At 42.2% G+C, this 26,440-nt stretch overlaps 1 protein-coding gene across 3 annotated transcripts in view; it reads left to right on the top strand.

Moving 5' to 3' along the window:
• ECPAS (Ecm29 proteasome adaptor and scaffold) overlaps window positions 1-26,440 on the top strand; it is a 71,508-nt gene that overhangs the window by 32,621 nt on the left and 12,447 nt on the right. For 2 of the 3 annotated variants that reach the window (XM_068422445.1, XM_068422444.1), the window contains exons 17-36: window positions 1,588-1,668; window positions 2,420-2,648; window positions 3,466-3,557; window positions 5,096-5,230; window positions 7,347-7,512; window positions 7,889-8,061; window positions 8,568-8,669; window positions 10,172-10,295; window positions 11,289-11,434; window positions 12,550-12,604; window positions 13,384-13,498; window positions 14,420-14,485; window positions 14,722-14,839; window positions 16,760-16,927; window positions 17,808-17,887; window positions 18,654-18,759; window positions 20,068-20,115; window positions 21,137-21,258; window positions 22,412-22,562; window positions 25,664-25,729. In XM_068422445.1, the coding sequence (XP_068278546.1) occupies window positions 1,588-1,668; window positions 2,420-2,648; window positions 3,466-3,557; window positions 5,096-5,230; window positions 7,347-7,512; window positions 7,889-8,061; window positions 8,568-8,669; window positions 10,172-10,295; window positions 11,289-11,434; window positions 12,550-12,604; window positions 13,384-13,498; window positions 14,420-14,485; window positions 14,722-14,839; window positions 16,760-16,927; window positions 17,808-17,887; window positions 18,654-18,759; window positions 20,068-20,115; window positions 21,137-21,258; window positions 22,412-22,562; window positions 25,664-25,729 (2,343 nt within the window). The remainder of the gene's footprint in view (window positions 1-1,587; window positions 1,669-2,419; window positions 2,649-3,465; window positions 3,558-5,095; window positions 5,231-7,346; window positions 7,513-7,888; window positions 8,062-8,567; window positions 8,670-10,171; window positions 10,296-11,288; window positions 11,435-12,549; window positions 12,605-13,383; window positions 13,499-14,419; window positions 14,486-14,721; window positions 14,840-16,759; window positions 16,928-17,807; window positions 17,888-18,653; window positions 18,760-20,067; window positions 20,116-21,136; window positions 21,259-22,411; window positions 22,563-25,663; window positions 25,730-26,440) is intronic. The other variant, XM_068422446.1, reaches the window with a different exon arrangement.

Below are 26,440 nucleotides of genomic sequence, written 5' to 3'. Positions count from 1 at the left end.
TGTGGAGGGTGACTGACAATACTTTTTTTTCCTCTCATAGTCTACTTCCTTTTAAAATGTCAGAAGTATTTAATGTTGGAGCACGTCTGGTTTTGCAAGAGATCTGTGATAGCAGAATTCTTATACCTGAGAAGTTTCTTGTGAAATGTTTTATGCTCTGCTGGTGGTGTACTCCGCTGATGTACTCTGCTAGTGTATGAAATATTTGAAGCTTTATGAAAAAACTTGCTTTTGTCCAAAATACTAGTTATTCAAATAGATTTAAAAAATTAAGGAACCAAGATTGAGTTTTAGATAACACCACTAAATGCCTGTCCCCTTGTAGTTAATTTTTAAATTTCACTTGACTTCTCTAATGTCACTTGACTTCTCTAATGTCACTAAATAACTATGGGTCAGCCTAGTTTAATCACTACTGAGAAAAATAAGATTCCCTCACTCCATAATTTAAAAAAAAATTTTTTGAGCACTTTTCAGATCTTCCTTACATGTCCTGAAGGCATATTAAAAAATCCTGGAGGTACATTTCTTTGGTTAGTTATCTCAAAGTGTGAATTTTCACATATCATGAATAATCTGTGAGTGTTGGAGATGTTTGAGAAGTTTGTATGCATTGCTTGGCACAGGAGGCAGAGATGCAAAATGGCTTTCCTGCATGAGTTAGCATGATCCTTCTCTCCCTCTGCAAGAAACTATATGCGACAGGGTAGGACCTGATCTGCTGGGTATGGATGGGAACCCATTCTTCAAGGGAGTAATCTTCTGGTTCACTGATTCAGGTTTTCACTAATGGTTCTGGATGTCATTGAAGTTGCAGTGCGGCAAAAGATCTGAGCATGTTAAGAGATGTGAGGATCTGTTGATTTCTGTGCGACTGCCTAGTGTGTTTATGCAGATACAAGGCTGCCTTGCTGAATCCAGCCCTAGCACTCATGTGCATAGCACCTAGAGGATGCGGACACGCTTTTCTGCAGCGTTTGCAGTGGGTGTTACTGGAAACCTTCTGTTTGGATGTTCTGCTGGAATGTTCCTGCTTGTCAAAGCTAACATTTCCATGGAAAGGAGTGGCTCACTTGCTGCAGCAGTCTTCTACCTAGCAGGCAGCAGGCTCTAAGAGACCCCCTGGGCTTGGCTGGTGCAACACTGGCCACCCATCTCCTGGTACTGGGGAGGCCTGGCTGCTCTGCAACCTCTCCAGGCAGAGCTGCCATCTCCAAGCTTCCTGGCTGCCTGTCAGCTACGGCACCTCAGAGTTTGGAAGTTTATGAGGTATTTTGTTTTTAAACGCCAAAGCGCTTCTTCTTCCCGAGGGGAAGAAAGAATGTTGTCGTCCTCAGCCTCCCCTGCCGTTCCCTCCCATGAATTCAGAGTTTACACTTTCTGAGGCGATAGGGACATAACGTTGATGGACCTAAACTGTACTATTATCAAGTGCACTGTGCCCTTCTTGTTATAGAACTGTTGTACATTTTCAGTTGCTAAGTGGAGGATAAACATAGTTGCATCAGCAAAATGTCGTTGACCTTTCCAACATCTCTGCTGTTCATGAGTCTGACTGTTCCAGTCTTAATATACTCTGTTGTTTAGGCCTCTCACCGAATGAAAACTCCAGCTAAATATATGACTGGAACTGCAGCGTTGCCTTTCAATCCTGCCACATTTGGAGAGGTAATTGTCGGGATTTACTTCCTCGGATATGTGTACTATTATTTATTTAGAGGACAGTGTAGGAAGCTAACTTACCATAAGTCACCCTACATTCTAAAATTCCTCTTTTAAACAGATTTTGGGGTTAACTATCCCTCCTTTATCTGTCTGTCCTTAAACAGCAGTCTGAACAGGATTTTCAAGGGGGGTGGGAGGAATGTTCCCGAGAAGGCTGCTCCACTGCTTTCTGCAGCGTACTTAATGTAATAGCTTCTCAGAGGGAGAAGCTGGTAGTCCTGTGCAAAAGTCCTGTTATGCTCTTTGAGGCTGTTCTTTTCATAGCAGATTCCCTGGCTTCAGTGATGTGTAGCCACAAACTCAGGTGTGATGCAAGGTCTGTATTAGCAATGCATTGGGTTGCATTTGTATGCATACCAAATTGGTGGTATAGGGTACAAGCTGAACTGCCTGCAAGGATATTGCATCAGCTTATGATAAGCCAAAAGTCTGTGTATGATTTAATCTTTTGAGAGTGAAGCAGGCACTGCAGAGTTGTCCACTTACACGGGTGTATTGCAGAAACTGGTTCTAAGATTTGTTCCACTTTGTATTTGTTCCTGTCTCCATGCTGACTCTTCTGTCTAGATTTGACTAAAGAAACTGTATATATACACTAAATACAACATATTCACTGCTCTTTTATTTTGTCTCCTTTGTGGTTTTCCAAGTGCTCATGCACTCAGTGTCCTGTGTTTTTCTCTTCTCTACTTAGATAGTTCTGTATCTGCGGATGTGTCTTGCTAACAGTGCAGGTGTGGTGCCAACCTCACAGAGCCTGGCAGATATGCAAGATCATGCTCCAGCCATTGGACGTTACATAAGAAACCTCATGTCTGGCAACAACATATCTTTCTCTTCCTCCTCCTCTTCAAAAAGTGCAGAAACCAACCCTGTACATCTTTATATTGGCCTTCTTCAGCAGCTGTTAGCTTGTGTTGGAGGTAAGAAGCTGTGTGCAGCATCATCTTGAAGAAAAAAAAAGTCCTCCCTTATTAGAATGAGTTGCCATGCGGCAATCACAGAGTTGCAACACGGACTATATACTCTTCAGTTTAAACTCGTTCTCTTCTATGCTGCTGTGTAGGTGGGAGAAAGCAGGTCATTAAAATTGCAGCATTGGTTGACATAATACTTTAAAATTGTGAGGCTGTTGTCTGTAACAGCTTCCTCACCAGTCAATGCTGTGTGTTCCTCACTCTGATAATAGCATATCTGTGACAAGTGTAGTCTTAAAGCACTTACAGAATCATAGAATCATAGAATGGTTTGGGTTGGAAGGGACCTCAAAGATCATCTAGTTCCAACCCCCCTGCCACGGACAGGGACACCTTCCACTAGACAAGGTTGCTCCAAGCCCCATCCAACCTGGCCTTGAACACTGCCAGGGAGGGGGCAGCCACAACTTCTTTGGGCAACCTGTTCCAATGTCTCACCACCACCACAGTAAACAATTTCTTCCTAACATGTAACCTAAATCTGCCCTTGTTCCATTTCAAACCATTACCCCTTGTCCTATCACTATAAGGCACTTAAATGCCTTTAGAACAAATTCCTGCCAGAATGTTTGCTTCTATTCGTTTCCCTAATATTTCTGAGAAATAGTATAAACTATTATTCTGTATTGTTTGTTATCCCTAGTGAATTGCAAGTGAATGCTATGAAATGCCTGATACTTCTTAGCCTCTTTTTATCACTGATTGTTAGATTGTTGTAAATACTGCAATTGTTTAATAACCTGAATCTTTAATTACTGTTTAGGTTTGCCAGTCATGTATTGTCTTCTAGAAGTTGTCTCAGTGTATCCAGAAAAACTAGCCACAAGATTTGTAGACAAAATAGATTGGATAAAGGTATATTGAACCCGCTTTTTTTTTGTTTATTTTTTTGGGTGGAGGGCGCTTGGCATTAGCAAAATCTGGCATTTTCCTGTGGTGGAATGGAGCATTATTTCCAAGTATGCACTTAATTTGAAATCTGGTATTTCTGCTTACAGTCAACACATCCTGAGATGTTATGTATAGCAGGATGGGGAAAATTATTTTTTGGTTCTTTGGTGTTACTCATTTTGTTCATTGACCTACGTGTCCTGGGTAATCTATGTCGTCGATCCTGTTAGTATAGTCAGTCAGTTTTTCTCCTTGACCAGAAGATCTGTTAAACAGCAAAAGAAAACTGAAAACAAAAGTCTGCAAATTTTTTAAGGAGTTGTTTAACAATGGGAATGTTCCAGTGGGAAGATGCGAGTAGCTTCTCAGAAAATGAGCTAATTAGATCCCTAGCTGTTTTAGAGCCCTTTCTGGTTTTTATTTTTTTTATTAGCCTCAAACGAAAAAAAAAAAAACAGATGAACTGGAGCCTGCTTGGGAATAAGCCGAAGAGAATTCTCTTTCCTTAGATTCTTTTCTTGGGCAACTTTCTGCTTTTTCATGATTTGCTTCAAGCATCCAGGGTTTGCTAAGCTCTTACAGGTTTCATTGGGCGAGTCTGGCAGAAGAAAATACTTGGTCAAATTAAAGAAAAATTATAATGTGTTTTAATAATTTCACCTGCTGATATCTGTGCTGCATCGCACTGTATACAGTTTACCACATCTCATTTAAGTGCAGGTATCAGCCTCAAAGGAGAGAACTTAAAAACATTCTCCTTTTCAATATTGCTCACCATTTGCAGAAAAACCTTCTTTTTCTTTGGCCTAGTGTCTATTTGCAAAATTAAGCTTCTAGGGGTGGTAACTGATACTACCTAGTTTGAGAAATACTGTTGCAAATCATCCTTTGTGTGATTTCACTTTGCCAAGTGGAAGGAACAGGTCCAGGGGTTTGTTAGAAGTCAGCTGTGTGATCTAACTTAAGTTTTGAGCTGAAGTTAGAGTTATGTTTCATGACCCTGACAGATCTCATTACTTGGTTGTTTGCTTGGCCCGTTTTTGCCTTCTCTATGGTGGCCCAAGCCATTCAAAGCTTTGGGTATGAATTTTTCACGAGTGTGTTGCATTATACATCAAATTAATGGCAGAGGTAAGATTACGTCTTAACAAACAACCTGAGGCTTCCCAAATTCAACTTTTTAACAATATAGATAATACAAGAGCTCTAATACAAAGTGGATAAATTTACATTGAGAGCTGTGATTTCCTGGACAGTTGGTTTTTTTTGTCACCTTTGGATTTAACTGGTCTAACCTCTTGAGGTTTTTTTTCCCCTTTGATTAATAAAAAGGAATTTTCTATTTCTAGTAATTCTCTTTTTCTATTTAAAGAGTGGTTTCTGAGTTAGGTACTATTTATGTAGCTGCACAACAGTTGTGCTTGTATATTGAAGCTCTGTATGAACAGACTGTCTAAGAAGCTGCTTCCATATTTTACGTTTCTTTTTAAAAACTCCCGCAGAGCCTGATGAACACAAACAAAGAAGAAATGCGTGAGCTCGCAGCCCTGTTTTATTCTGTAGTGCTGTCTACCATGTCTGGAGATCAGCTTAGGGCCTCCTTGGAGCAGCTGATCAAGATGACAAAAGACAACCATGTAACTACCTTCCTTTGTCTTCTTCTTCTTGTTTTATCTCGTGTCATGTAACTGATAGGATGTCTGAACCTCACAGTGTGTCCATCATGTATTAGCCTTAATCAGAGTGTAAAATTAACTAGCTGACTTCCAGGTGGATGGTGAGAAGGGATTTTTGTTGTAGCTGAGTGCAACAGATCTTTAAATAAATTAATCCCCAAAGGTCAGTAGGAGGGTTTCCTGGAGGCACTTCCCAAGCAAAGCCAGCACTGCCAGTTATTTAACCAGTTTTAGCCAGCTAAATATTCCTTGTCCCATTGAGTGGTAATGAATCACACTGCCTACCTCACACAGTTTATCGATTCCTTATTTGTGAGTAACTACAGGTACCCGCAGAACTAACAAAATGTTTAATTCGTTAAATGTTTTAACTTCCCCTCCCCTCCTGAGCCATAGCAGCCTCCTGGCTCCCCATCACCTTAGGTTTTGTCCCGCCAGCAGCCTTTGCTGGGTGAGGGCTCATTTCTTCCCTCCCACCCCACACGGACTGCTCGTCAGCCCTCCATGCCGTATCACTACACAGTGGGGTTTGCCTGCCTTCCCTCCTCCTGCATCTCCTTCCCCCTCCCATTATCCTTATCTCTGCATTTTGCCAGTATGAGCATGGAGAAGGAGTCCTGAAAAGAAATTGGGCAGGTGTCTGTGCTGGTATGTCTTGAATCCTGAAAGGGAGAGAAAGTAATAGCATTTTTAGGTTATATTTCCCCTAGATGTTTTTATATCAGTCTCTCTGAAGGACTTAATGGGCCACCATTTTACATTGCAGATAACAAGCTGACGCTAACAAGAAGTGCTGATGGCTTTATGTCATAATCAACAAACATGAATTATTTTGAATCTGTGAAAGCTGTGTCTGTGAGCCAAAGCTGTGACATTGCTCAGTTTTATGTAGGGCGCAGCTTCTGCTGTCATGAAGCCAGCACAGATGGGCCCCAGACCCACACCGCTGCTTTCTGCCCCAGCCACCCATGAAGCCATGGTTGACCTTTCATAGAAACTGTCTGGGAATAAAGAGGGATGTGAACCATGAAAGATAAAAAAGCAGGATGTTCCCATGTATTTTTGAGTTCGAGTCAGTTAGAGTGCTGGTTTGCTGTGACTGTACAAACCAGGTGAATCAGTACAGCGAGGGGTGGTGGTGAACTCTAGCGGCTCAGTAAGGACTGCAATATAAATGGATAGCTGAAGTGGAGAGGGAGGAAGGACCCATCTTCAGCTGGCTTTGCTGCTGTGGGACCACAACAAGGAACACTCCCTGGTGGCCAGGCTACGTTGAGGATCCTGTCCTGGCAGCACAGTTGCACTGATGCAACTTTTTGCAGGATTGTGATAAAAAAACAGATGCATGAACTAATCTGACCTTAAACCCCTCTTCCTTTTTTTTTCTTTAATTAAGGTAGCGTTTAAGTCTCACAGCCTTATTTCTGCACAAAATCGTTTTGTTAGAATTCATCTGTGGGAATGAGCACCATCACTAGATAGTCTCAGTGCCAAATCAGCATTGGACAAATTAATGTTCTTGACATGTAATTGTAATAATTAGTTTTCACGGTCCGTGGCCTACTGAACTGTGTAGAGGCATTGCCTTCAGTGTTTGCAGGCCAAGTGTGTTCTCATTCTTAGCAATGCAAATCTAGAGTCATTCCCCCTTCTTTTTACCAAAGAGTACATTTTGTCCTCTTAATCTGAGTATGCCCAGTTTTTAAGCAGAGACAGCATAGTGTTATCTTAGTTCATACTCATAAGTCTGTACTGACAAATCAGATGAGTTGGATTTTTTTGCATTTATTTTTTGCCTACCTGCCAAGGGGTAGACTTTAGGAATGTGAGTGCTGGTGGCAAGTTCCTAGTCTGTTCTTCTAAGCCTCTTCTAAGTTTTGTTAATTTATCTTGAAGGACTCCATCCATCAGAGAGCACTAGCAATATCAAACTCTCTCTTGTTGCATTATAGAACCCTGCATTCTTCAGGGTACCTTCTCATCTGGCTTGTCCATATGTGTTTTTAAATCAGTGCTTTGTGCAAAGTGTTACTTACTTTGAAAATGAGATTTTCTGCACTGTTGGTGTTGTCTGTAGAGCCCGGAGGTACAACATGGATCCTTGTTGGCTTTGGGATTTACAGTAGGAAGGTACTTGGCCAAAGGGAAGATCAGAACAATGGAGCTACATGACATAGAACAGCCAAACACTGCAGTCATGCCGGAACAAGAACAGCTCATAAAGTCGACGACAGAGACAATAGGTAACTTCCTGCCTAAGACTTTGCTGCGTGTAACAGTTGTTTTTTCAACCACCCCAGGTGGAGGATTCACTTTCTGTGATAGAATTTACAGCCCGTAAAAATGTGATCAGATTGGATGTGTGGACTTGAACCTTTTCAACAAGAATTAGGTGGACTCTTAGCTCATAGACCAACAGCATAATTAGGAGTGGTGCCACTGCCTAGAATCCTCTCAGGGTCTCCTTTCACTTTGATTTTGTTCCAGCATAATGCTTCCTACTAGATGTAGAGGAGATAAATGGTTTGATTCTTACATGAGTAAAATGTAAGTGTCTGCCAGCCCACTGATAAATAAAAATATAAAATCCAAGTCATCCTGTTTTGCTTTTTCTTGTAGGTTCTTTTCTGGACAGCACCTCTCCCTTCCTCGTGGTGGCTGCTTGTACAGCTCTTGGGGAGATTGGCAGGAATGGCCCCTTGCCCATCCCCAGCGAAGGAACAGGATTTACAAAGCTGCAACTTGTTGAAAGCTTATTGGCCCGAATCCCTTCCAGCAAGGAAACAAATAAGGCAAGATTTTGTAGTGTTGTTATGATCCTTGTTCATTTCTGGCATGCTCCGTCCCCAGGTTTATGTATTACTTGCCAAACTCACACTTGGTTTTTAAAGGAATTAGGCTAATCGTTGGCTTTAGTGAGTCAGAATTAGGCTAAGCATTTTCAGAATTAGGCTAAGGGTTTTTCCAGTGTTGTCTAGTAGCTGATCACTTGTGCCTTCTGTAGTCGTAAGTAGGAGCTTAAGGGATGAAAAACATGAATGGTCATAATTTTAATTCAAGAAAAATTGGAGTATTGTCTTTTACTAGGAAATAATCCTCAAAGATAACAGGACGTTTGTTTTGATCTGTGTTTTGGAAGAGAGGTGCACTGACTGATCTAGTAAGTCACTTGCACGTCTAACTTTGGGTACCTTAAGTGAAACTTCAGCAAGGGTGAGAAAGAGAGTGGGTTTAAAGTGTATCTTCTGCATTTACAGGAAGGTTATGTGATGATGTTGTTTCTTTGTTTGTATTTAAGATGAAGGAACGAGCAATACAAACATTAGGTTACTTCCCAGTGGGAGATGAAGATTTTCCCCACCAGAAGCTACTGTTGCAGGGTTTGATGGATTCTGTGGAGGTGAGGCACTATCAGTGTGTTATTCTTTATACTGCCGTATTTCTATTTGAATGCTTTTTGTATTTCTAGAGCCAAGTTTACAAGGAGAGCTATCTTTTTGTAATAGTGCCTCTGGGTTTTTTAAAACTGCCTTGAAATAGAGAGCAGAGGTTGGTTTGGAGCTTGTAAAATGTTTTATGCCACAGTTTAAAAATTTGCCAGTCAAGATCTCTGCCGCAGTCTCTGAGACGAATGTGTGTGCCCCTTCAGGAGGACTATCTGTATGTGTAAAGTCATTAACAGCTTACAGTAATGAAGCCATAGGTCTGTACTTTGGCCTTCAAAAGTACACCTTTTTCATCTGAACCACATCAGCTGATATAACTCACTTGAATTAGAACCTTTGTATATAGGAATATATGTATCTCTTGTCAGTCTAAATGCATCAGTGTAGTGTACTGCATTCTTTCACAGTACTTCAGAGCTGCTATATATATTGCAGTATGCCAGACAGCAAAATTAAATAGTCAAGGAGCTTTTTTAGTGTTCTTCAATTACAGCTTGTTTTATGTTTCTTCCTTGTTCATACTGACATAGGATATAGCATTGTAGAAGCAGTTATTGAGTATCAGACAGGCTGACTTTACTGAGTCCTCCAGTCTGATGTGATCAAACAAGCAAGAATAGTAAGAACATCATGTACACCAACATAAAATGATGTTTCTAAGTGCCATGTTTATCTCCTGTAACTGCTTAGGGACATTACAGCTGCCCTTATAAAACTTTTACTTGAAAAAAAACCACTTTGTCTTAGATTACAGGAAGCTAAGGGCTTGCTTCTTCAAAAGTCTGAGCATTTTGTGCTTCCAGACGGTAAGCATAGCAATCTAGAAGGTACTCAGCAGGTATGGAAATCAGTTCTGACGACTTAAGCGTCATTATAAATAATGACAAAAAAGTGGCAGAGTTCTGCACATTCTGTTCCTGAGGGCTTAGAGAATAGTGCAAAGAGGACAGAGAAGCAAAGCAAAGTATTGTCTGAGTTCTTCTAATGTGAAAACCAAATTTGTGCATCTCTTAGAGATGATTGACTTCTGGGTGGAATTACAGGAGAATTTTTACTACTACATACTGTAACAAAGCTGCAGTAATTTTCGTTAATGATTGTCAGTCTTGTTTTAACTTTGTTTTGTTTTCATCCTGTCTCTTCAGTTCTTTCTGTTCACTAAGCTGAAATTTTGCAGAGACTAGTAAATGCTTTGTGGGAGGCACATTTTAAAAATAAGTGTGGGAACTTTAGCTCTTATTGGTTTTGGAGAGTTTGTCGTCTCCTCAGTTTCCATCAATTTCAGTGGGTCTGAGGTGCCATATAGTCTCAGAAGCTCACCAAAAGAGTGATCTTATTGCAAACTGGTGCTTAGAACTGGGATTGGGAGAGAGACTGTGGCTTTGTGGAGTAAGTGCCAAAAGTTTTGGTGTGTGTTTAATCAGCACTGTCAGTGAGGCTCTGTTGTGTTTTTCAGGCGAAACAAATAGAACTGCAGTTCACCGTTGGTGAAGCTATTACCAGTGCTGCTGTAGGAACCAGCTCGGTGGCTGCACGTGATGCATGGACAGTCACAGAGGAGGAATATATCCCTCCTTCAGGTAGGCCTTCCTAATACAGGGGCTGGGTTGAGGAACGTAAAATCTCGCAGTTCTGGACTAACACTGGGCTCCATAACTTTATTTCTGTGGTGTTTGATTTAGAACAGTATAAGTAAGAGACATTTTGTGTTTGTTAATGCACTGCTTGGTGAGCTGCAATGCTGGATTATATACAGGTTGTTTCACCTCTTCAAGTCCATCTGCTCAGAGGGTAGAAGACATTATTTCATGTGCTGTTTAAATAGCTTATTGGTGAAACATAATTCGTTGCCACTTGACCCTACAGTTGTTTTATTTTTTTGATTTTGGTTTGCCATGTTGCATTAGTTTGAGGTTTAACGTATACAAACCTTTTAAAATGGCATTTTGAAGCCTGCACTGGAAAACAGGGTTAGAAAATTAAATTGCAAGTCTTTTTCCAACAACTTGTACTGATATGATTAAGTGATATTTACATGGAGTAAATGCAGAAATTTTATTTAAGGACCAAGCTTCTGTACCTATTGAAATACAAGCATGACAAAATGCTGTCTTCAAAACAGGCAGCCATAAATATCAGCCTCAGACCTGCAAACAGTGGTTTTAATATTGTGAGAGTGGCCTCAGATCTCAAGTGTACACAGAACTGAGCATGCGCAGAAAGGAATAGGAACCGAACCCTGCCGTTGCTCCAGAAATTTTGAGTCCTAACAAAAAAATAAAAGTGCACTGAATCTTACACAGTGTAAGTGGTACCTCTTCTTGGCCACAGGCTCTGAAACACTTTCATGAAGGGTTAGGAGGACTCTATTCAGTGTTGCTACTAGGAGAAATACTTTCCCAGTGAGTCCAGTGAAGGCTTTTCCTGAATAGGCAGAGAATAAGATGTCGCCTGAGTACTTATGGGCTGAGCAGGTTTTTCATTGCCACTGCACATTATATTGAAATTAAAAATGGGTATGGCTGATTCTCAAAGCTTCCCCCCTTCCCCACACCTTTCTTTCTTTTGTATAGATTTGAAAGTGAATGACGTCGTTCCTTGGGTCCTAGACCTTATTTTGAACAAGCACATTATCAGCCCCAACCCACACGTTAGGCAGGCAGCTTGCATCTGGCTTCTATCAATGGTGAAGAAGCTGAGCACACACAAAGCAATTAAGGTAAGAAATACCCCTTTCCTAACACTGGCTCCTTGTCTGTATTTTTGCTTCTCACCTCCTCTCTGTCCCTTCCTTCCCCTTTACTTCCATTGCCTCTTTTCCCCCGGTGCTGCTGCAGTCCTTATTGAGGTCTTTTTCAGACATGGCTTATCTTTTGTTACTAGGGGAACATACTAATGGGCAGATGAATGAGGCTGTTTGGCACCTTTGTAAACCTCTGACTAGCACTCAAGTCAGAGCTAGCTTAGTGTAAATAGCTGTTCTAAGGTGAAGCAGCAGTACATCTTCCATTGGGAAGAAGACGTGGGTGTCTGTATAGCTTTTAGGGTTTATTTTTGGAAAATATTAAAAGGAGGTCTAGGAGGGAAAGAAGTGGGAGAACTAGATGGAATTCCTGGACTCATTTGTTTCACAGAGTTCATCACAACTTTGGTACCTAGGAGCAGTTATGATGTGCTTCATGGACTGTGTATTTTTGGTGAGCTTTGATGAAAACCTTATGTTTAGGGTGCTTGTCTGTAATAAGAGAATGTAAAAGGTGCTATACAAGGATTTAATAAAGCATCCCAACCAAAATGTCCTCTCTCTGCATAGAGGTACGACAGACTGTGATGGGGCCTTGTAACCATTTTGTGCTCTTTAGGTAATGATAAAGAGCTTTGGGACGATAGGTACTTTGCAAATGTAAGCTGTTACATGTAAAACCTTGCTGCCTATTACACTCGTCCAAACAACGGATCTTGTGGGAGGTGACAAAATCCGCTAGTTTGGGGATGAAGAAAAGACGTCCTCACACAGAGCATAGCCCCATCTGGCTGCAAACTAGATTTATGATGCATTACTGCCATGTATTAGACAAGGAAAATAAAATACATGGTTTACTAATGGCATAGTAGCTGTAAAAAGGTGCTGGACAAATAAATGTTATCTTCTGTGCATGTCAGTCAGGCTGCTGCTTACCTGTCTGGAAAGGAGGGCAGTTCTTGTTGTAGGTGTAGCTCAGATAGGCGATTCCATTGATACAGTAGCCTCTGTTTATCTGTTAGGAACTTGCCTTGAGACCAGACAATCCAAAACCTGATATAAAAATAATGTCCTTTTTTCTCATCTTACAGTCTCATCTCAAGGATATTCAAAGTGCATTTGTTTCAATTCTGTCAGATAGTGATGGTAAGTACTATGACATCTTAAGAGTTGTGTCTTTTGGTGGGCTTTTAACAGAATAGAGAGAATCTTTGAAGAGGCAGGAAGTCACCTACACCCTCTGTGTCAGTCAGCATTAAATGGTACCTGTAGAAACATCCCATTTCTGATGTAATAGGAATGATTTGTAGGCATTGCATGTAGAGATAAGAAGCAGAGCTTTTTTCTGTGTTTTGCTAACCAAGCACAAATCTTTTTTCTGCATTTGCCCCTTCAGACTGTAATAACAGAAACTGTTCAGTGGTGCTACTTCTGCTCTGCTTTGGGCAGCAGGATGCATATCACAGAGTTCTGATGGACAAGAACTCTAAGCCCTCTTTAAGCTAGCAGATTTTGGTTTATAGGTCTGCTTATGTGAGCTAGTGGAAAGGGTGTGTCTGCCAGCCTATCCAGAGCTCACTGAAGTTGAAGAGAGTATTACCATTAACTGCTGGACTTCAGGGGCCAGCAGTGTGTCAGAATACTTAGAGCTCTTGGAACTCTGCTATTTCAAAACCCGCAGTGACAATATTGACATGAAGACGTCACTTAATTTGATGGGGGGTATGCCTTCAGAACAAATTGCTGCTTCAGAATGCAAAGCTTGTGCCTTGCCAGGCTAGAGCTGCTCCAAAATGGAGAGCGGTGAACTGCAGCACAGGGCTCTGCTTGCTAGGTCATGAATGTGGTTGAATCTTGGTTTTGAAATTCATGTGCTACTTAATTACATGCTTATCTTTAATTTTACGTCGTAAAATCTCTTCTAGAGCTTAGTCAAGATGTTGCTTCAAAAGGCCTTGGGCTGATATACGAACTAGGAAGTGAACAGGATCAGCAAGAGCTAGTCACCACGCTTGTTGATACCCTTATGACTGGGAAAAGGTACAGTGAGCTCAAAACACAGTGAGAGAGTACTCTGAGCTATGTGTCTCTCTTGTATGTGGAAAGATGTTTTGTGGCCAAGGGCAAGCCAGTAACCGTATATTCCCAGTGGGTCAAACTGGGACATTTCTTAATTAAGCTTAGAGTTTGTTGTGACTAAAGTTGTTCTGGTTTTGTTCCATTCAACAAAGCTTCACAATAATAATTCAGTCCTGATTCAAGCAGTTCAAATCAGTTGGGATTTGCTTAGATTTCCTACTTGCTGCATTGTGTAATTGCAAACGACAATGATCTCTTCCAGCAACTCTGCACAATGTGAATGTTGCAGAAGTGGGGACTTGCTTGTGCCTAAAGTATACCTTTTGCTGAAGAAGTGTTGTTACTTGTCAGCTTTAGTGCGAAACATGCTGATCTTACAGGACTCCTGGCTAGTAATTATGTCCCTCAGTGCTGGAAATGCTCTTTAAGACCCTGCTCCTGTCTAGCCTGGTGTGGGTGTGGCCACTGTGAGTGACAAAAACCTTGGCTGGGAGTGTGGGGATCCAGTGGTGGTAAACAGGAAGAGATTGGATGAATGGAAATGGTTTTTTTCATTTTGAAGTAGAGATTTGCTGTCCGTTATAGGGCTTGTGTCTCGGCAGAATTAAAAAGCCATCATTCAGTGTTTTGACTTTTTACCTTCTGACTGCACAGCAAATCCCTCACTTCTGCAGCACCTCCATAAGATTACATGATACAGGTTAATGAGATTCCTTGCAGTGTGTGTGGCTTTGCACACCTGTATGTTTTTTGTGGGACTGGAACTGAAAGAATGAGAAGTTACCGAGTTAATAAAGCAAAACAAATTAACTTGTTCTGTAGTGTGCAGTCCGTTCAGGGGTAGAGTTTGGTAAAGCTAATACTGGACCTCTTTTCTACCAGAGCCAAACATGAGATGACTGGAGAAACTGTGGTGTTTCAGGGTGGCCTAAGCAAAACCCCAGACGGGTAAGTTTACTAATGGTCTCAATGACAGACACAAAGTCAGTGCTAAAACAGTATTTCCTTGCTTATAAATCTGCTTCCTGAGCTCTTTGTTCCTTCTTGTTAAGTTACAGTAACTATTTTCTTGTAGTACAGGTAGGGTATTCACTTCTCTATGTCTGCTTTGAGCTGTGATTTGACTATTATGGCATTTGTGTAGCTAAAAATAGTGACACTGATTTCCCTTCTGCATTCCAAAGTCAAGGCCTTTCTACCTACAAGGAGCTTTGTTCACTGGCTAGTGATCTCAATCAGCCAGACCTGGTGTACAAATTCATGAATCTGGCCAACCATCATGCCATGTGGAATTCTCGGAAGGTAATTTGCTGCTTTCGTACCACTTCCATTCCCACTGTGAACTCTGGAAACAATAACTGCATTTCTCTAGCTGTGGTTATGTGATCTATAGATAATTGCATGTGGAGGCCATTTGTCGATGCTTTGGTGTCAGGTCCAATGCAAATTCACTGATCTGAGAAACAAATTTAGGATTACTTGACATTCTTACAACAAAACATAGGTATCACAGGGTTCATATCATCTTACAGTCCCCTCTGAATCAGCTGTGATCCTTTCTTTTTACTTTTGAGTGTGCTTAGAGGCCATGTCTTGATGTGTTCAGACAGTGAGACAATATTTTCAGAACTGGATGCATTTTCAGATGGCAGAGAAAGTGACCTTTGTTATGTAGAAAGGCAGAGCAAATAGTATTCAGCAACAAGTTGCTAAAAAGCCAGTTGACAATGCACCAGTTTAATCACTGTTGTCAAAATATCCTTTTTTAATTCAAGGCTTGATATTTTAAAGCTACAGGGACCTTTAGCAAAGCCAAAATACTATTGGATCCACTTCCTGGCAAAAAAGGTACCATCATAAATTTGAAGATTTAAGTATACTTTTCAGAGCTTTGACTTGGGGACATTTTCACTGGCTTTACGTATGCATGGAAGAACTTGTTTTCTCCCTGGGAGCAGGCAGAGCACCTTTCATGTGCTCTCATGCAGAAGACCCAGGTAGCTGCATCTAGTATTGCACCTTTCGTGCTCTTTCATACTTGCTGCCTGAGGTTTTGAGTCTCTAGCAACACCACTTAGTGCAAAAAACAAGCCCCAGCATTAACTATTATCCAGAGTTTGACAAGTCAGCACGTCTCTCAAGGCTTTCCTCTCTTTGCACTGGGACTTCAGAAGCACAGGAGCATAGTTAGGTTCCTGACCCTTGTGGTATTTACCAGTCAGGATGAGTCACGAAAATCCACTCAGCAACTGTAGGTTGAGCTTTGGCATTTGAGGAATTTACAGAATCGTTTGAGTTGAACGGGGTGTCTGGAAGTCTGTGCTCCAAACCTCCACACAAGAGCTAGGCAGAGCAAGCTGTTCAGGGCCTTGCAGATGATGCCTCCCTTTTCCTTGTACCTTCTGCAGCCGCTTGCTTCTCACAGCAGTGGTCCTAACTGAGAGTGTGTCTTTATTACTCTTCCTTTTCTAGACTAACCCAGACAGCACATCCTGTCCTGTGAAATCCTTAGTGTGGGGTTTTGAGTGGCAGCTGTTGACACTGCAAGTCAGGAAGCATGAAGTCATTAGAGGCACTCGCTGCACTGCCTGTATTGAGCAATTTCTTTTTAGGCTATCCTGCCAAATCCCATGGGACTTCACGGGCAAGCATCAGTTCCGCTGTGTTAGAATTGACAGTGTTGGAGAAAGAAAAGAGTGTGGAAGAATACTTGAGTTTAAAGGAAATATGGACAGATGCAAAATTATAATCCCCAGAAATTTCAGGTTGTAGAGCTAAGATAGAGTTATTTTATTTTTAATTTTTCAGTTCCTAAGTTATTCTAGTTCTTCTAAATGCAGCAGAGTTGTAGGGAAGCAGTGGCCCACCCTCACCAGTTTTTCCAAGAAGGAATCTATTTCGGAAGAACATATTCAGATCTTCATAGTTTTAATTCTCCGCCACCACTTTTGCAAATGAGGTCAATCAGTATCTTGAAATGAAGGCTGGAGAGAAGGAAGTTTTGAAGTAGTATGTTGTCTGCTGAGTGTGATTGTATGCTTGAGATCACTGTGGTACTGTAGCACTGATGGGGGCTAATTCTGGTACCATTCTAGTGATTTTGATTTGGTCTAAATCTAAACTGTGTCAGTCAACTTTGCCACTGACTGTGGTGTGTTCAGGAGCAATAACTGAGTGAGTGAGCAGCTTGTTTGAACAAATATCCTGTTGTCATAATTTCAGGGAGCAGCTTTTGGTTTCAATGTGATAGCTGCCAAGGCTGGAGAGCAGCTGGCTCCATTTTTGCCCCAGCTTCTTCCCCGGCTCTACCGTTACCAGTTTGACCCCAACCTGGGCATTCGACAGGCAATGACCAGCATTTGGAATGCCTTGGTCACCGACAAGTCCATGGTGAGTGAGCAGCAAAGTGCAGAGTGGTGGGTTTGCTACTGGCCAATAGCATCTCAGAGATCAGCATGGGTCTGTGGCATCTTGTGAACAGAGGGGCTGTGCAGAGAGGGGTGACGTGTTGTCCTGCAGAGAGAGAGGTGCTTGAATCCATGGAAGAGCTGGAGGATGCACAGAGGTTTTGCACTGCCTCTTACATGTGAAAGGATATCACACACCTTGTTTGTGTGGCCAGTGTTAGTTTATGATTTACTTTACTTAAAGTGGGGTCTTTCCACATTTCAATATTGCTTTGATACCGCTTATGAGAAGCTCTTAAGGAATCCTTACGGCCTAAGATATGCTTTCTAGAGCAAGAGCATCTAAATATTGTTCCTCAGTTTTTAAGTGGGAGGAAGCCCATGGGAAGAGGCTGTTCCGTCAGTTTGAGGATATATATCAATTCAGGAATAAGTGATTTTCATGAGATGCCTTTGCTCTAGCTCTGAAAGGCCTGGAACTGGGTTTGCAAATCTTTTCTACTAGCAAAGCTGGTCTTAATGTGAAGTCGTTCGCTCTGATCCCTCATCAAAGCGCAACTGCTTCTCCTGTAAATACATGTTTGGTGCTCCATCTAAACAGTTCAGCTGATAAAGGACTGAGGAACTTTGTATTTTCTCGTCATCTTCATCACAGGATTAAGCCCTGAAGTAGTGCAGAGAGAGGCATGTCTAAAGCAAAGTCAGAGTAAGTTTGCACAGGGTCAGCTCTGGCAAGCATTAGTTCATCTGCTGTGGCTGAAAGCAGGTTGTATCATCCAAAAGGACCTTTCTTTTTTTCAGAGTATAGGACAAGGATGCATGGTCCATGCTTGTTTCATGATATTTCCTTTTTTTAATAACAGGTTGATAAGTACATGAAGGAAATTCTTGACGATTTGATCAGTAACCTAACCAGCAGTCTGTGGAGGATCAGGGAATCCAGGTATTGCTAGGAAAAGTAACAGATTTTTCTTTGAACTCTGTTCTTTTCTCTTCTTCACCATAAACTTGTTGACCTGAAGAAGTTGAAGGGGGAAAGAGGACACGTCCTTTCATCAGAATAGAGCCCAGTCTTGTAGTCTGCATTTGAACAGTAACAGTCTTGAAGCTATTTGCTTCATTGAGCCTGAAATTTTTTATTGCGTGTAGCTTGGGAATAATGCTAAACAACGTTCCCTGAAGGAGGAGTTTTCTGGTCACAAGGTTCTTGCCTGTCGTTGGACCTGAAATATTGCTTAATGTTAGAGAATCTTGGCAGTCTGGCTATATATGTACTTGGCAGCAGGATGCTATTTTTAATAAACTGCTTTTTATTTGTAATGGTTTGTAGTTATGCTGTATTGAAAACTTACATTTTAATTTCAGTTCCAGACTTTAGACCATTTTGTTTTGTTCTTATCCTATACTTAGAGAAAAGAAATCTGAAACAATTTTGTAACTGGAATGTTTGCAATAGCAATTTTCACCACAGCAGCCTTTCTCACTTGCTGCCTTCTGTTTCAGATTTCACCTGACTGGCTGAATGTTTTTTTCTCGTCTAAAGGAGATGTTCTTACGACAGAGTAGATTTAGGGTTTGGGGAAAACAAGTAATGTGAAACAGTTCTCATTTTTTTTTTAACCATTTACTTATATTTATAAACATATGTGTATATACACCTATATCAAATAAGTACACCATGTGAAGGAAATAAAATTCCTTGTTTGCAGCTGTCTGGCACTGAATGACTTACTAAGAGGAAGAGCTTTGGATGACATTATAGACAAGCTTCCAGAGATCTGGGAAATCCTATTCAGAGTGCAAGATGACATTAAGGTAATGGAACTGATAACTGAACAGGAATCTTCAGCAGAAGGTACAGTGGTCAAGCTCTGGGATGTTTAAAGAAAGATTCTCTGAGAAGTCAAGTTGAATGCAATGGGAGTTTTGGGTATTAAGCAGACTAGAAATTCAGGCCCCTTGCAGTTAAAATTTCCATGTTACCTTGGAAATTCTTTGTGTATGTTTCTCATGTTTTTAAGTGTTGGTTTTCATTCCTACTGTGCTTATTCTTGATGATTCAGCATTTTTCCTGTATGTAAAAGAATTCCTAAGTATTCACTAAACTCTCGAGTACAGAAACATTTATTTCAGGCTGCTTGTGTGCTTAAATGACTTGCGTATATGAAGTCAGAGTCCTCGGACCCGTCCAGGTTTGAGCAGTGTTCTCCCTGGATCCAGACTTCACTGCTCAAGCTTAAGCAAGGCTAACCTGTTTTCCAAGTTGTACTGTGTACCAGGAAGTTGCTTCCGTGCTAGTGTATTTATTGTGTTCAGAAATGTTCCTGGGCACTGAAACCAGCTGAGCAGTTTTGCCTGAGTGCTAATGAGCTATATTATCCTCCAAAATAGAGCAACTGTCTGCAGACTGCCTTTTGGGAATGGTCTAATTCCTGAATTTTACCTGGAAATGGTTTGGGAAGGTCTGCTTGTGGCAGGCCAGATTATTTCCAAGAATGTCGTAAGACATTACCAGACCAGGTGATTGTGTTTCAGTACCTAGGAATGTTGCTAGGTACTGCTCAATTCATCAATGCAAGTAAAGTTAGTGTCTAGTTGTTGGTGGTGTCACATTGTACCAGAGGTGCGCTAATTTTACTGTTTGTTTTTAGTGCATCTTTCTCTAGTTCTAGACGTTCAGTTGAGTAAAGCATCACTAAGCAACAGGCACTATATAGAGGAGGACGTAAAGCATGCCCAAAGCACTATATACTTCTTTTTTCAGTAGAACGTTCTGGGTCTTTTTGGGGGTTTGGTTTTGGGTTTTATTGTTTTATGGCATTTTTTTGTTTTGTGGGGTTTTTTTGTTTTGAAAAGGACAAACAATAAAATAATACCAGAGAGAGACAAATGCGAACAGAAGCACAGAGAATTTGGTGGTGTCAGGCAGAATTGTTAATGTATTTGTCATTGAGTAGACCAGATACTCAGATGGACCAAAGCCAAAATTTCTTTGAAAGATATTATATTAAGTATTAGCTGAATATAGCCTTGTCAGTACTAGTGTTATACTTGTCAATTAATATGAATTGTTCTATAGAAGATTTTAAAATGGTAACAATGGATTGTTGGCTTCCTTTTTAGGAGACTGTGCGAAAGGCAGCAGAACTAGCCCTAAAAACTTTAAGCAAGGTAAAACTCTAATTTCGTCATTTGCACATGGAGACATGTATGGTTTTTATGTTGGGTAATCATTCACTATCGTATCTGCAGGAGTGACCTGTTTACCATAGACTGTTGTCTTGAAAAGATTTCTAGTATAAGGTGCCATTGTGATAAACAGAACAGCCCCCTAGAAAGCAGTCATAATAAGCTTGACCACATACTGTTCTGTACTTTTGTTGATGCTGGAGAAGTTCTGCTGCTTGAGGATAATGTGATGTTAAGTCCTATACAACCAAAGGAGGGATGTAATGAACTATTTTTTTTCCTCTGATGTCCCTTTTTTTCCCCACTTAGGGGTGGGATTAAGGAAACTTCCTGTAACTTCAACAGTTGACCAAGCCCAACTGATCTAGTTGACCAAGCCCAGTGGAGCCTCACTGGTGTGAAACAAAGTAATCCATTCTGGACTTCACTCTCTGGTGCTGTTACTGACACAAGATTTTTTGGGTGTAGTAGACATATCACTTAATATTTTGTTTGGGTTTCTTCTAAAAAAGTCGCATCAGTGGAAATGGAAACGGATCTTAAGAGCTGTGTTTGAAATTACAAGCTTCACAATGCATGCAGCATGACATTTCAATGGCACAAGTGGTAGTTGGGTCCCAAAACGTTGTTGCAATTGCAGAATCTGTTCTGATCTAGGACTTGCTGCTCTGCCTCGTGGAGCCATTGAATCCACGTGGCTGAGATAGGCTGTCCCTCAGCTGGGAGCTCATTTGGTCCATCTCTTCATCCAGATGCATATCAAGGCCAGCTGGGCTCTGAATTTGCCTTTTCTGGAAGCTGACTGTAGCTGAAAGTCCTTTTAGGGACGTGGCTTAAGGCTTAAGTACCTCCTGGAGAGGAGAATGAAGATGTAACAGAGCCTGGGTTTGGCTGTGAGCTCTAGTTGCTGTTGGCTTCTTCTGTCTGATGGTGAAGGTGCTTTAATGTAATCTGAGAAGGAGGTTTGTATGTACTTGCAACAATGATTCTCACCTGTCCCCAGGTCTGTGTGAAAATGTGTGATCCCTCTAAAGGAGCAGCGGGTCAGAAGACAATAGCTGTATTGCTCCCTTGCCTCCTAGACAAAGGAATAGTAAGCACAGTGGCTGAAGTTCGATCTCTCAGGTTAGTTTTGCATCACAGAATTTCCCTGAGGGTCGGGTCATGATTTGTCCCAAAGTGACCCAGCTTATTCACCTGAGTTGCAGAACGTTCTTTGTGTTTAAAGTGAAAAGTTTCTCCCCAAAACAGCCTTCCTGCTGAGTCCTTTTGTCACTGAGTTCAAACAGCAGCCCTTGGAACTCTACCTATGTTTTGGGAGCATCTGGCCTCTCTGTAAATGCCCAGATTTCATTCCCAGCAGGAAGTTCTTTTCTCCCTGTACAACTGGCAAACTGATCTGCAAGCAGTTTGCTGCACTTGAGGCTGTCCTTCAGGACTGGCATATCTCATCTGCTTGTAAACAAAACATCCCACGGTATTTCTCGAATCAGCCAGGTCTTATTTCACAACTGGTTGTGACTAATGACAGGTCATATCCCAGAGGCGACTGCATTCTGTCACACTGTTCAAATACATTTTATGTCATGTAATGGTTCGATGTCCCTTGATGTGTAGGGACTTCATATCCTTGTCACTTTGTAGCCTTGTTTATTCCTTCATTTGCTTGAAGGACAGAAAAGCTGGAAAATTCAGACCTGGAGTGTAGCTGGTCTGTGCAAAAATAATTATATTTTATTGGACGTGATTTATCCAGGAAGGTTAGAAACCTCCTAACAAATTATAGTGAATATTTCTTGAATTTTTTCATCCCTTTTGAAGATATGAAAACCCTTTGTCAAAATGCAGCCTCAGTAATGTGGTCAGTCTGAAATGGATGAGTGGGATTTGAGCAGATCATTTTCATTTGTTTTTTCTGGGGCAGAGACAATGGATGTCTGTGGGCTGACTTTGCCCAAAGCTTCTTTAGAACATGAAGATGTGTTATTTCTTCCCACATCTGTCTGTAGAACTGCCTCTTCGCCCATTCCCTTTGTGATACCCTGGCCAAAGTAAGCAGTCTCTGTGCAAAGCATAGCATCAGTTGGAGGCTCAAGGCTAGGGTATGATTTTGCTTAAGCAGAAAAATACACAGGTTTTTGTTTGCAGGTAGATTTATATTGATGTATCTGAGATTTGGATTGGCCTTTTTGTTTATACTGGATTAAAGCAGACCAGAGAGGTTTTTCAGCTGAGTGTGTGTGTTTTTCTGTTGACCTTCCCTTTGATCTTTTTTCAGCATTAACACTCTTGTGAAGATCAGTAAAAGTGCTGGGTCTATGCTGAAACCTCATGCACCAAAACTTATCCCAGCCCTGCTGGAATCCTTAAGTGTGCTGGAGCCTCAGGTCCTCAATTATTTGAGTCTCTGTGCAACAGATCAGGAGAAAGTAAGTGCAATTATAATGGGAAAGTATCAACAGAATAGAGTTAACAAAGATTTAAGCTTCATTCAGGAAACAGAACAATAGCAGATTTGGTTGAGAGGTGTTCAAAGATGCAAAGAGAAATAGCTAGTAAGTTCACAGAATCACAGAATCACAGAATGTTAGGGATTGGAAGGGACCTCAAAAGATCATCTAGTCCAATCCCCCTGCCGGAGCAGGACTGCCTAGACCATATCACACAGGAACGCGTCCAGGCGGGTTTTGAACGTCTCCAGAGAAGGAGACTCCACAACCTCTCTGGGCAGCCTGTTCCAGTGTTCGGTCACCCTCACCGTAAAGAAGTTTTTCCTCATATTTAAGTGGAACCTCCTGTGTTCCAGCTTGCACCCATTGCCCCTTGTCCTGTCAAGGGATGTCACTGAGAAGAGCCTGGCTCCATCCTCATGACACTTGCCCTTTACATATTTATAAACATTAATGAGGTCACCCCTCAGTCTCCTCTTCTCTAAGCTAAAGAGACCCAGCTCCCTCAGCCTCTCCTCATAAGGGAGATGTTCCACCCCCTTGATCATCTTCGTGGCTCTGCGCTGGACTCTCTCTAGCAGTTCCCTGTCCTTCTTGAAGTGAGGGGCCCAGAACTGGACACAATATTCCAGATGCGGCCTCACCAGGGCAGAGTAGAGGGGGAGGAGAACCTCTCTTGACCTGCTAACCACACACCTTCTAATACACCCCAAGATGCCATTGGCCTTCTTGGCCACAAGGGCACACTGCTGCCTCATGGTCATCCTGTTGTCCACTAGGACCCCCAGGTCCCTTTCCCCTACGCTGGTCTCCAACAGGTCTGCCCCCAACTTGTACTGGTACATGGGGTTGTTCTTGCCCAGATGCAGGACTCTACACTTGCCCTTGTTATATTTCATTAAGTTTCTCCCCGCCCAACTCTCCAGCCCGTCTAGGTCTCTCTGAATGGCTGCGCAGCCTTCTGGTGTGTCAGCCACTGCTCCCAGTTTTGTGTCTTCAGCGAACTTGCTGACAGTGCACTCTATTCCCTCATCCAAGTCATTAATGAATATATTGAATAGAACTGGTCCCAGTACCGACCCTTGAGGGACTCCACTAGACACAGGCCTCCAACCGGACTCAGTCCCATTGACCACCACTCTCTGGCTTCTTTCCTTCAGCCAGTTCACAATCCACCTCACTACCCGATCATCCAGACCACACTTCCTCAGTTTAGCTGCGAGGATGCTGTGGGAGACCGTGTCAAACGCTTTACTGAAATCGAGATAGACCACATCCACAGCTTTACCACCATCTATCCACCAGGTTATGTCCTCATAAAAGGCTATCAAGTTGGTTAAGCATGACTTCCCCTTGGTGAAGCCATGCTGAGTGCCCCTAATGATCCCCCTATCCTTGATGTGCCTAGAGACAGCACCAAGGACAAGTTGTTCCATCACCTTTCCGGGGATGGAGGTGAGGCTGACCGGTCTATAGTTACCCGGGTCCTCCTTCTTGCCCTTTTTGAAGACTGGAGTGACATTCGCTTTCCTCCAGTCCTCAGGCACCTCTCCCGTTGCCCACGACTTAGCAAAGATGATGGAGAGTGGCCTAGCAATGACTTCCGCCAGCTCCCTCAGCACCCGCGGGTGCATCCCATCAGGGCCCATGGATTTATGGACGTCCAGATTGCTTAATTGGTCCCTGACCCAGCCCTCATCTACCAAGACAGATTCCTCCTCTATCCTGACTTCTTCTGGGGCCTCAGGGGTCCGGGGCTCCTCAGGACAGCCTCCAGCAGTATAGACAGAGGCAAAGAAGGCATTCAGTAACTCCGCCTTCTTTTTATCCTCTGTCTCCAGGGTCCCCACCTCATTCATCAGTGGGCCTACATTGCCTCTAGTGTTGGCTTTACCTGCAATGTATTTGAAGAAGCCCTTTCTGTTGTCCTTGACCTCTCTTGCAAGGTTTAATTCCAAGGAGGCCTTAGCTTTCCTAGTTGCCTCCCTACATCCTCTGACAACAGACTGATATTCCTCCCAAGTGGCCAGCCCCTCCTTCCATGATCTGTACACCCTCTTCTTCCACTTGAGTTTGCCCAGCAGTTCCCTGTTTAACCATGCAGGTCTCCTGGTACCCTTCCTTGACTTCCTACCTGCTGGGATGCTCTGATCTTGAGCTCGGAAGAAGCAGTCCTTGAATGCTAACCAACTATCTTGGGCCCCCTTACCTTCTAGTACCCTGTCCCATGGGATTTCCCCTAGCAATTGCTTGAAAAGGCCAAAGTTGCTAAAAGAAGTTGAGTCATTGGAATACGGCTGGACAAATGTAGGAGTTTTTTTGAAGGGTTGGGTTTTTTTTGTATTCACTAGACCACAACATATTTCAGAAAGTGAAGAACAATCTTAGTAAGAACTGTTGTTAAATGTCACTTCAGCTCCATGTACGACTGTGAAACAGGTGAAGAGAGAGTCTAATAATTATCTGGAATGCACCTGTACTGTCAAACTTTGCTGCTATTTTTCCCAGGAGATTAACTGCAGGACCTCTTATAACATAAATTAGAAGGTATGCCATAGCACTGTGGGCCGGAGGTGAATGTTGTCAGCACTGTGTCCTCTAATCTTTCACAAAGAACCATATTAATCAGTACCAGTCTTCTGGGAAAGTGACTGAAATCCCCTGTTCAGAAGCAAATTTAGCTAATTTCATTGTGGGGAGGGAAAGGGGTCAAACTCTGCCCTTTGCAAACGAGAAAGGAGTGAGCAATGGGTCAGAGTGGGATTTTTTTTCTGGTTTTTTCCCTCCTTTTTTCTTTCTTTCTTCCTTTCCTTTTTTCCTTCTTTTTTTTTTCTTTTTTTTTTTGGTGTCTGTGATGTCAGGAGTGCATGGTTTAGCTCCTGTACTCCAGCTAAAACATCCATCTGTCTCTGAAAGGGAGACATTCATAGTCTGTAGACATAATTACTTTCTGTCTGTATGCATCTGAAATGGATTTTGGTTTGAGTTTGTCACGTAGTGAGTTATAGCTGATGTTGCCCTTTCCACTGTTTTCATGTTGAGTTTACAGTTGGTTTTGTTTTTTTCCTTTTTTTTTTTAGACTGCAATGGATAGTGCCAGGCTTAGTGCTGTCAAGTCATCTCCCATGATGGAAACCATTAACATGGTAAGTACTTGATTCAGAAGAGTTCCATTGTAGGGTATATTGTAGGAGAAGAACAGGAGTCGAAGTGGAAGCTTTACAGAATACCTCTTCAGGGTTCATTTTATTATCACATCTCCATGTGGATGTCTGTCCACCTTCTTTTTCATGTACTGACTTCTCTCATCCTGTCGCCACAGCTTGCTCCTCAGATCAGTTGTGAATAACCTTGGCTCCATTTGGAGTTGGACGGATTGTTTTTCCACCTGAAGACCTGCCTGCTTCGATGAAGAGGGCATCTTTCAAGTGCTTTTCTTTGGATGGGGGCTCAGCTGGTTCTCGATTACGCCAGCTGCCATTTCTCTTCATCTCTGGCCCACAATTCCACAATGAGCTTCTCACCTGGGCCTCCAGCTGATGGTAGTCGTTGTTCTTAAGGCACAAATGCTGTCCTGCCCTTGACTTGTGGTGCCTTAGGTATCCCTGCCTGGGCCTTGCCAGTGCTTTGTTGGTGGAGCACTGTTGGCAGCTGGTGTTTGGCACCATAGTTCCCTGCTGCTGGAGGAGTTGCTGATGCCCAGACACTGTGCTGTAGGGTCTCTCTTGGCAGAGCTCCCTGCCCTCTGTAAGAGCCTGTCCCTTCCCAAAGAAAAGACCCCTCTTTTCTGCTCAGGCGCTGCACACAGCCAGGGGTATGTGAGCAGGCAGTGGCTGTGAGCCCTGAGCAAGTTTTAG

The sequence above is a fragment of the Nyctibius grandis genome, chromosome Z, assembly GCF_013368605.1.
Source record: "Nyctibius grandis isolate bNycGra1 chromosome Z, bNycGra1.pri, whole genome shotgun sequence".
In the NCBI taxonomy this organism is placed as follows: domain Eukaryota; kingdom Metazoa; phylum Chordata; class Aves; order Nyctibiiformes; family Nyctibiidae; genus Nyctibius; species Nyctibius grandis.
The sequence above is the reverse complement of the archived record's forward strand: the minus strand, read 5'-3'. Positions and strand labels throughout refer to the sequence as shown.